The sequence below is a fragment of the Heterodontus francisci genome, unplaced genomic scaffold (assembly GCF_036365525.1).
Source record: "Heterodontus francisci isolate sHetFra1 unplaced genomic scaffold, sHetFra1.hap1 HAP1_SCAFFOLD_51_2, whole genome shotgun sequence".
NCBI classification, from domain to species: Eukaryota; Metazoa; Chordata; class Chondrichthyes; order Heterodontiformes; family Heterodontidae; genus Heterodontus; species Heterodontus francisci.
In genome coordinates, this window is record NW_027141369.1 from 7571071 (window position 1) to 7582070 (window position 11000).

The window sequence follows — 11000 nt, forward strand, 5'->3', positions numbered from 1 at the left end:
AGTCAGCAGGGACACTCTTGGCGACCCCTACCTCCCACATTCTGCAGGAGGAACATACAACTGCCTTAACTTCCATTCCCACTATTCATTATGTATCATCAGAGACAGTATTAGTAACACAATAAAGTGCATACATATCATCCTAAATAATGGTATCCCAAACATATGTCCAGCATTGGAGAGGGAGTGTCAATAGTGCATTTTCTATTAGTGTGTCCATATCACACCCAATAACTGGATCCCACGTTTTTATAGAGCACTCGAGACAGAGCTGAAATTGAATATGTGAGAGAGGGAGAGAGAGAGAGATCCCCATCAGCAGTTACAGGCTGACCTGGAAACCTCATTTTATCTTGAAAGATCCGTGGGAGACAGACGGTGCAGTCTCATCTCTAACTGATATTGTATCAGAAACAGACACATCATTATTCCTGGAATCTGGGTAACAGTTAGAGAGTGAGGTGAACAATGTTCCAAATTTAACGCTCTTGGCCCTGTTGATCTCTGTAATCTTTCAGCTCACACCGCTCGGTATGACTGTCAGTGAGGGACATTTTCAATGTGATGACATTAATCTGGGACTGTTCCTGTCAGATATTAACTCCTGCGTGATCGCAGCAAACACAGCGACTCCCTCGGAGGATTGCTTTGAGAAGACGGGTGAATGAAGCGCAAACACACTGCAGGGAATGATCTCAAACTGAGCTTCAGAAAGGGGCAATCCCACAGCTTGAAACGTTCTCTGACCTTTCCCCACAGCCCCAGTTCCTTTGCTCAAACTCGGAGAAAACTGAACTGGGGAAAGTTCCAATTTATTTTTGTCAGTTCCGATGAAGGGTCACTGACCCAAAACGTTAACTCTGCTTCACTTTTCACAGATGCTGCCAGACCTGCTGAGTGGTTCCAGCATTTCTTGTTTTTATTTCAGATTTCCAGCATCCGCAGTATTTTGCTTTTATTCCAATTTATTTTTTTTTGTAAATGAGTGGGGAAAGAAGCGCATGCGCGATGCGCCTGCTCCAGCCGTGTCCTTCTGCGTCATTTAATTAGTGAGCGGAAGAAGTTTGTTTGAAACAGACGAGAATGGAGACTTCGAGCCCCGGGGTAAGTGAGTAAACAGCAGTCTCCTTCCAGCAGCACATTGCTTTGAGAGCCTGTATGCAGAGGGGCTCAGAGATCAGCATTGACTACGGAGCAAGTTCAGGGGGAGTTGGGGGCTGTTTGTAAGAGGTGGAGTGGAGCAGGAACATGGAGTGAGCGCGGAAGGAGAAGCCTTTCTCAGGCTGTATGTGGACAAGGTAACGGAGACAGAGCAGGAAGAAGCTGCCTGTTGAAAATCATTGTTGTTTTCTCTCCGCAAACCTGTAATGCATGTTCATGGTTTAGCTCCAGTTTCACACTGTGTTGTTATTGAGCAGTGAATAGAGGGAACAGAGCCAGACAATAGGGATGGGGACAGTTATGCAAACAACACCTATTGCTGGCGCCAGGTGAGTAGTGTCAAAGAAACATTTTAAACAGCAGCTGTCGGTTTTCGTTGAACGATTGATCCAAGAGAAGCAAGGAAATGGCAGATACTCTGAACAAGAATTTTTCATCTGTCTTCACAGAAGTAGACACAAAAAAATCCCAAGAATAGTAGAAAATCAAGGGGAGGAAGGAGGGGGGAACTTAAAACATCACCAGCGTGAGAAAAACATGTTTTTGGAAAACTAATGGGACTAAAGGTTGACAAGTCCCCTGGATCTGATGGCCTACATTCTAAGGTTTAAAAGAAGTGTCTGCATAGATAGTGCATGCATTGGTTGTAATCTTCTTAAATTCCCTAGATCCTGCAACAGTTCCAGTGGATATTAAACTGCAAATGTAATGTCCCTGTTCAAGAAAGCAGTAAAGAGAAAGCAGGCAACGATAGGCCTGTCAGCCTAATGTCTGCCATTGAGAAAATGCTGGCACCAATGATTAAGTCAGTCATCGCAGAAAACATAGAGAAATTGCAGCAGGAGTAGGCCATTCGGCCCTGCTCTGCATTCAAAAATGATCAAGTCTGATCGTATAATTCAGTACCCTCTTCCCGCTTTCTCCGCATATCCCTTTTGTATTAAGAAATATATCTATCTCCTTCTTGAATATATTTAATGACTTGGCCTCCACTGCCTTCTGCAGTACAAAATCATGAGAGGGAAAGACAGGGTGGATAGCAAGAAGCTTTTTCCCAGAGTGGGGGATTCAATTATTAGGGGTCACGAGTTCAAAGTGAGAGGGGAAAAGTTTCGGGGGGATATGCGTGGAAAGTTCTTTACGCAGAGGGTGGTGGGTGCCTGGAATGCATTTCCAGTGGAGGTGGTAGACGCGGGCAGGATAGCGTCTTTTAAGATGTATCTAGACAGATACATGAATGGACAGGAAGCAAAGAGATACAGACCCTTAGAAAATAGGCGACATGTTTAGATGGAGGATCTGGATCGGCGCAGGCTAGGAGGGCCGAAGGGCCTGTTCCTGTGCTGTAATTTGCTTTGTAGAGAATTCCACAGGTTCATCACCCTCTGAGTGAAGAAATTTCTCCTCATCTCGGTTCGAAATGGCATACCCGTATCCTGAGACCGTGACCCCTGATTCTGGACTCCCCAGCCATCAGGAACATCCTCCCTGCATCTAGCCTGCCTAGTCCTGTTAGAATTTTATAGGTTTCTATGAGATTCCCTCTCATTGTTCTAAACTCTAGTGAATAAATGCCTAGTCAACCCAAAATCTCCTCATTGTCAATCCTGCCATCCCAGGAATCAGCCTGGTAAATCTTCTTTGCACTCCCTCCATGGCAAGAACATCCTTCCTCGGATAAGGAGACCAAAACTGCACACAATACTCCAGATGTGCTCTCACCAAAGCCCTGTGTAAATGTCGTAAGACTTCCTTGTTCCTGTACTCAAATCCGCTTGCAATGAAGGCCAACATACCATTTGCCTTCCGAACTGCTTGCTGCACCTCAATATTTGCTTTCAGCGACTGGTGTACAAGGACACCCAGGTCTCTTTGCACCTCCCCCTTTCCCAATCTGTCACCATTCAGATAATAATCTGCCTTTCTGTTTTTACAACCGAAGTGAAAACCTCACATTTATCCACGTTATACTGCATCTGTCATGCATTTGCCCACTCACCCAACTTGTCCAAATCACATTGGAGCCTCTTTGCATACTCCTCATAACTCACTTTCCTCCCCAGCTTTGTGTCGTCTGCAAACCTGGAAATGTTCCCTCACCCAAGTCATTAATATATATTGTGAATAGCTGGGGCCCAGGCACTGATCCCTGCAGTACCCCACTCGTCACTGCCTGCCACCTGACAAAAGGCCCGTTTATTCCTACTCTCTGTTTCCTGTTTGTCAACCAATTCTCAATCAATGCCAGTATATTACCCCAATCCCATCTGCTTTAATTTTGCACACGAACCTCTTATGTGGGACCTTATCAAAAGCCTTCTTAATATCCAGATACAACACATCCCCTGGTTCTCCCTTATCTATTCTACTAGTTCAATCCTGAAAAACGCCAGTAGATTTGTTAAGCAAGATTTCCCTTTCGTGAACCCATGCTGTCTTTGTCCAAACCCGTTTATGCTTTCCAGGTGTTCTGCTACCACATCCTTTATAATAGACTCTCGCACTTTCCCCACTACTGATGTAAGGCTAACTGGTCCGTAATTCCCTGTTTTTTCTCTCTCTCCTTTTTTAAATAGTGAGGTTACATTTGCCACCCTCCAATCTGTAGAACATTTAGAAAATTATAATACAATCATGCAGAGTCAACATGGATTTATGAAAAGGAAATCAAGTTTGCCAACATTATTAGCGTTCTTTGAGGATGTAAGAAGCAGGGTAACTGAAGGGGAACCAGTAGATGTAGTGTATTTGTATTTTCAAAAGGCATTCGCTAAAGTGCCATGCAAAATGTTACTACACAAGGTAAGAGCTCGTGGTGTTAACGGGTAATATATTATTTATTTTATTTATTTAGAGATACAGCACTGAAACAGGCCCTTCAGCCACCGAGTCTGTGCTGACCATCAACCACCCATTTATACTAATCCTACATTAATCCCATTACCCTCTCACATCCCCAACTTCCCTCAATTCCCCTACCACCTACCTATACTAGGGGCAATTTATAATGGCCAATTTACCTATCAACATGCAAGTCTTTGGCTGTGGGAGGAAACCGGAGCACCTGGCGAAAACCCACGCGGTCACAGGGAGAACTTGCAAACTCTGCACTGGTAGTACCCAGAATCGAACCCAGGTCGCTGGTACATGCGAATTAACAAGAAACAGAGAATTAGGATAAATGTGTCATTTTCAGGTTTGCAAACTGGAACTCGTGGAGTGCCACAGGGATCAGTGCTGGGGCCTCAACTACCTACAGCCTATATTAATGATTTGGATGAAGGGATCGAGTGTATTGTAACTAAATTTGCTGTTGATACAAAGAAAGGTGTGAAAGCAAGTTGTGCGGAGGACACAATGAGTCTGCAAAGAGATAAAGACAAGTTAATTGTGTGGGCAAAATTTGGCATATTAAGTATAATGTGGGAAAATGTGAGGTTATCCACTTTGGTATGATGTAGAGAAAAGCAGAATGTTATTTAAATAAGGAGAGACTGCAGAATGCTGTGGTATAGAGGGATCTGGGTGTCCTCTTACATGAATCACAAAAAGTTAGCATGGAAGTACAGCAAGTAACTAGGAAGGCTATTGGAATTTTGGCCTTTATTGCAATGGGGTTGGAGTAGAAATGTAGGGAAGTCTTACTACCACTGTACAGCGTGTTGGTGAGACCAAACCTTGAGTGTGTATACAGTTTTGGTCTCCTTATTTAAGGAGGAAAATACTTGCATTGGAGGTAGTTCAGGCAAACGTCACTAGGTTGATTCCAGGGATGAAGATGTTGTCTTTTGAGGAACGTTTGACTTGGTTGTGCTGCACTTATTGGAGTTCAGAAGAATGAGAGGTGATCTTATGAAACATATAAGATACTGAAGGGGCTTGGCAGGGTATTTACTGAGATGATGTTTCCCCTCATGAGGGAATCAAGAACGAGGGGGAACAGTTTCAACATAAGGGGGCTCCCATTTTCGATGGAAATGAAGAGGAATTTCTTCTCTCAAAGGGTCGTTGTTCTTTGGAATTCTCTACCCAAGAGGATGGTGGAGGTTGGTCATTGAATATATTCAAGGCTGAGTTCGACTGACTTTTGATTTACAAGGGAGTGAAGTGTTTTGGGGACAGGCAGGACAGTGGAGTTGAGAATATGATCAGATCTGTCATGATCTTATTGAACGGTGGAACAGACTCGAGTGGTGGAATGGCCTAATCCTGCTCCTAGTTATTATGTTCTTGCATTATAATGCCAGGTGGAATTAAAAACTTGACTTGTGCAAATATCCCTGCTCTAGCAGGTATTCCCATTCATGGAGCAGTGCAGATGTTGGGTTGTTCCTGGATGTCACTAAATTGTTATAAAACTACCAAAGAAAACCTGATAAGCAGAAGCTGAGTGCTGCAGTGGAATCAGACACTGATACTCTTTGTATAACTGATCATCCTTTGTGGTTGGTCATAATGATTATTAATTGAAATATTACATTCATGTCTTTTCTGGCTTCCACCTCAATTGACCTTGAGTTACAAGAAATATTTTTCTTTCTTTCTGTCGGCAAATACTTGAAGGAACCAGAAGGATTGTGATGATTCCCCGGCACAAGGATATGTACAGTCCACTCCTTCCAACTCAGAGTAGGTACATTGTCACTCCCAGAGCTCAGAGACACAGACAGGCCATGAGTTCCACAGTCACAGAGAGCAGAAGCAGTCAGACTCACACTGATCCCAAGTTCCAGAGACACATTTTCAATCCAGCAGACAATCAAACAAAGCAGGAGAGGCAGAAGTTGTTTCCAATTCTCCCCAACTCAGTACTGCTGAAAGGTAGATCCATCAATCTCAGTTCAAAATCACACCCACTATCAGATTGAAAGGCATCGGATCAATCCCACAAGAGTGCACCCTGAGCTACAAATTAAATATGAGGTAGAGCAGCTGATGGAAAGGTACAGAATGAATCCTAATAATGTAGCCCAGACTGCAGACTGAGTGACAGATTACAATGTAGTACAAACATCTGATACAGTATCAAAAGGAAAGTTACAGTCTTATGTCAATTAGTGCACACTGCACTACACATTACATACCAATCCAATAATCTCTCTAAGAGCTGTACTGAATGATATCATATCAATTGAATGATTCTGATTATACTGAGCATGCCATGTGTGAGTTTGAAATATATGTTGTAATTCACAAATGTGTTCATACAGTTACAGACTAAATACTAGTCCAAAAAGCTCAGACTACAACTGAGTAAAACACACAGTTAAAATGTTCAGTGATCTATATTTTAAAATACCAGTGAGACAAGAAAATAGTGATACATTATGGTGTCAAACAAGTAGTTCTCAATAGCATCCCTGAGATACATATTAAGTACAGGTACAGAAGAATTTCACACTCATACAGCACCAGTGTCACATCGATACAGAATGTATCACGTTTGCATACAATACCAGTCGCTGGGAGATACAAAATTAATCCCACTGTAATGGACTGTCCTAGAGACAGACACATAAACAATAAATTGTAACACACATTCAGTTCCAGAAACGGCCAAATGCAAAATGAGCCCTGGATATGCACACGCAGACTGTACCAGAAACTGACTGACACAGAATGAGACCCACACTCATATGTAGTACCAGAGGCTAACAGGTAAAGAATAAATACAATATTCACTTCCAGTACCAGAAAATAATATATGCATAACAGATATCACTCACGTACATTAGCAGAGATTGACAGACAACAGAATGAATCCCACAATCTCATTCAGTACCAAATACTAACAGGTACAGAATTAGTCCCATACACACTGTACTAGGCACTGAAAGACATAGGAGGAATTGTACATTCACATACAATAGAAAACACTGACAGATACTGTAGGAGTCACATGCTCACATTCATTACCAGATACTGTTGAAAAGAGAGTTAATCCCACACTTGCATTCATTGCGAGAGACTGACAGTTACATAAAAGATATCCACACTCACATAGAGTAACAGAGACTGACATGCAGAACTTGAACCACACATATGCATAGTAGCAAAGTCTGAAAGGTATTGAGTCAATCCCATAATCAGATACAGTGTCAAAGACTGATAGGCATATTTGAGTTCACTTCCATAGAATACCAGAGATTTTCATGTACAGAATGAACCTTATTTCACATTCAGTCTGAATACTGATAGATGCACAAAGAATCCTACAATCATGTTCAATACCAAGTTCAGACAGACACCATATATACCCCCCACTTATTCACAGTATCATAGACTGACAGACAGAGTGAATCACAAAATCAATTAATTTCAGAGACCAGCAGATAGAGAGTTAATCTCACTCTCACAGAAAGAACCAGAGATTGACATATATACATTGATACCCAAGCTCACATAAAATGACAGACACATAATTAAAACCATGGCATATATAGTATTTTAGACTGACAAAATAGAGAATGAATCACACAGTCACATTCTGACTGTAAGACTGGTGCATACAGAATGAATCTCACACTCACATTTAGTTCCAGACACTGACAGATACAGAATGATATCCACATTCAGCCACAGTAGCAGATAGATACAGAAGCTGCCACACATTCACATACAATACTCATGATTGACATACAGAATGAATCTCACACTCACATTTAGTTCCAGACACAGACAGGTACAGAATGATATCCACATTCACCCACAGTAGCAGACAGATACAGAAGCTGCCACACATTCACATACAATACTCATGATTGACATACAGAATGAATCTCACACTCACATTTAGTTCCAGACACTGACAGATACAGAATGATATCCACATTCACCCACAGTAGCAGACAGATACAGAAGCTGCCACGCATACAATACTCATGATTGACATACAGAATGAATCACACAATCACATTCAGTTCCATAGACTGATACTCAAATAATCTCACACTCAGACACAGTACCACAGACAGATAGATGTAGAATTAAACTCGCTTTCACATAATGTACCAGAAAGTGTCAAAATTAATCTCATACAGTAGAAAAGATGGATGGAATTTGTCTCACACTCAATGTAATCACCTACACTGAGCATGCCAAGCGCAAGACGGTCACTGCCATGGATGTGGTGAATGCTCTGAAACGGCAGGGCCGCACTCTCTACGGATTCGGCGGCTGAACAATTCGACCCTTTTCAGCAAACACACAACAAAGGCTCTTCTAAGAGCCACCCACCGCCTCACAGAGCGAGCAGTGACCTAGAAACGGGAGCTGGGATAGGCTGTTTAGAACAGTTCAATCAATCTGAAATATTTCAGATTTCCAGCATTCGCAGTATTTTGCTTTTAATTCTTTGTTCAATCAATCTGCTGTGTTCGGGATGAAAAAAAATGGAATCCCCGAATTTGACATTTCATTTGTAGCCAGGATGTGCAGTGGATTTGATTTTCTAAGCGGGCTGTGTAAACAGTGCCCGAGGCTCGACACTTAGTTATTTCCCCAGTCGACACATGCCCTCAGTGAAAAGCCACATCACTCCTCCAGAATCACTCATTGTTTTCATAGAATTTCAAAATGATTTCGCTGCAATGAGGGAATCCGAGAGTTTTGCAGCAGCCGTCACTGGAACCAGACCCACTTGTGATGTTATTTCCCCCGAGACGGTGTTTCCTGCACTGAAACTGACAGGTGTTGTGACACTGATCAGTTTCAGCTCAGTCATTCAGGGACCTGGAATTCCCACAGTTTGAGCCCGCGCTATCCCGAGCTCACTTCTGATTGGTCACCCTCTTCTCATTCACATGTCTTAACCAATCGCAGAGCTTCGAATTAAGAAATACAACAAATCACTGGCTGAAATTGGCAGACAGTTTGAATTCGAAAAAGCCGCCAATTTCAGTGTCGGAAAGAAGCGAATTGATGGAAAATCTGGCGTTAGTTTAAAGCTGTTCGTAAAATCGCGCCACGACTTTGTGCTGATAAAAGCGGAATAAAAAAAGTTTTTGATGGGTTATATATATTACGTAGTTTTAATCTGTAATTTTTTGTCTACTTATCTGTCCATGGCGGGAAGACTCTATTCAGCAATCTGCAACTGGACAAATAACTCACAATTGGTGTTGAAGTATTAAATTAGACAGGTTTGAGGGGACAGTGAGAAATCATTGAAACAGTTGCTTAAACATTTGAAATAGTTCTCATTCGGTCCTGTTACTGACATTTTGGAATCAGACAGTAACCAGCCCTTTCACAGAGACTGTGGGTGGCTCTGAAAAGAGCCTTTGGTTTATTAGGTGACATTTTGGCCGCTTTACTTTTTCTGGGAGCTCTGAGCGCTGGTTTTCTTGGTCAGCAGCACGGCCTGGATATTAGGCAGCACCCCACCCTGAGCGATAGTCACTCCTCCCAGCAGCTTGTTGAGCTCCTCGTCGTTGCGGACGGCCAGCTGCAGGTGTCTGGGAATGATGCGGCTCTTCTTGTTGTCCCGGGCCGCGTTACCAGCCAGCTCGAGGAATTCAGCGGTCAGATACTCGAGCACAGCAGCCAGATAGACCGGGGCTCCGGCACCCACACGCTCAGCATAGTTGCCCTTTCTTAGGTGCCTGTGAACACAGCCCACCGGCAACTGCAGTCCAGCCCGGAAGGAGCGAGACTTGGCCTTGGCCCGAGCTTTGCCGCTGGTCTTTCCTCTTCCAGACATTTTCACAATCTCCCAAAGACTTTCACAAAGAATGGATATTTTCCACAGCATTTACTTTACTTATAGACTGAAAACTCTCCCCATTGGTCGCTACTAAATTCACCTCAGTTGCCCATATTCTTCACCAATCTTGTCACTGACAAACAGAAATGGGCGGGATTTACCGCCACAACATCAGAAGCAGAAAATTTGTCAATTTCAAAAAACCCGCCAATTTCATTGTCGGAAAAGAGTGGATTAAAATAAATGTCATCCTTAGTCAAATATTTAAAATCCCTTCTCTTTATTTTGTTCTATTCAACTCTTTCCGTCACCAATTACAGACGCGGGTTTAAAATGTTGTTTAAATTGTGGATCTTTCTTCAATCGCTTTCAAACTGTCCCTGGCGGCACTCAATCCCTGTTCACAGCATTTCCCTGAAGGGAAACATTCAGATTATCTTCAGAGCCCAGTGTCCTTCTCTGAAAAGAGGGAGCCGGATCGAGTCCTCAAACTGCCCTTAGTCTGCTGTGTAATAATCCCATTCCGGTCTGTTACAGTGCAGAGAGTTGATGTTCATAAAATGATGAATCAGTTCACATTTCAGGAATAGAGTGAAGGGACTGAGGTCTGACCATTACCGCTGAAAGCAGCTGTTAATGCGGTCATTCAGGGGCTGTGCAAAACCACAATAACAGCTTTAAGCAAAAAAGTAAAGGCGGATGAGTGGATTATGGGTTTTAGTTCGGTTTATGGGACAGCAGACAAAAACACAGCAGTGGGACATATTTTATGTTACACATTGTCTTAAAATGATTTCATAGAGATGATGCTGTAGCTTTTTCAGAGAGATTTTGGGTGGCCCTTAAAAGAGCCGTTGTGTTTGGGATGTTTTTCAGCCCATTGTGCAGTTTTACTTGGAGCTGGTGTACTTGGTCACCGTCTTTGTCCCTTCCGACACGGCATGCTTGGCCAGCACCCCGGGCAGCAGCAGGCGCACAGCGGTCTGGATCTCCCGGGAGCTGATGGTGCTGCGCTTGTTCTAATGGGCCAGGCGGGAAGCCTCACCCGCGATGCGCTCGAAAATATCGTTCACAAACGAGTTCATGATGCTCATGGCCTTGGAGGAGATGCCGGTGTCGGGGTGAACCTGCTTCA

General features: G+C 43.1%; 1 protein-coding gene across 1 annotated transcript; it reads right to left on the reverse strand.

Annotated features, from left to right (window-relative positions):
• Positions 1 to 9472: 9472 nt before the first annotated feature.
• LOC137363024 (late histone H2A.L3-like) lies at positions 9473 to 9862 on the reverse strand. Its single transcript, XM_068027145.1, has one exon. It carries the CDS (start codon positions 9860 to 9862, stop codon positions 9473 to 9475), a length of 390 nt encoding a protein of 129 aa, XP_067883246.1.
• Positions 9863 to 11000: the final 1138 nt, after the last annotated feature.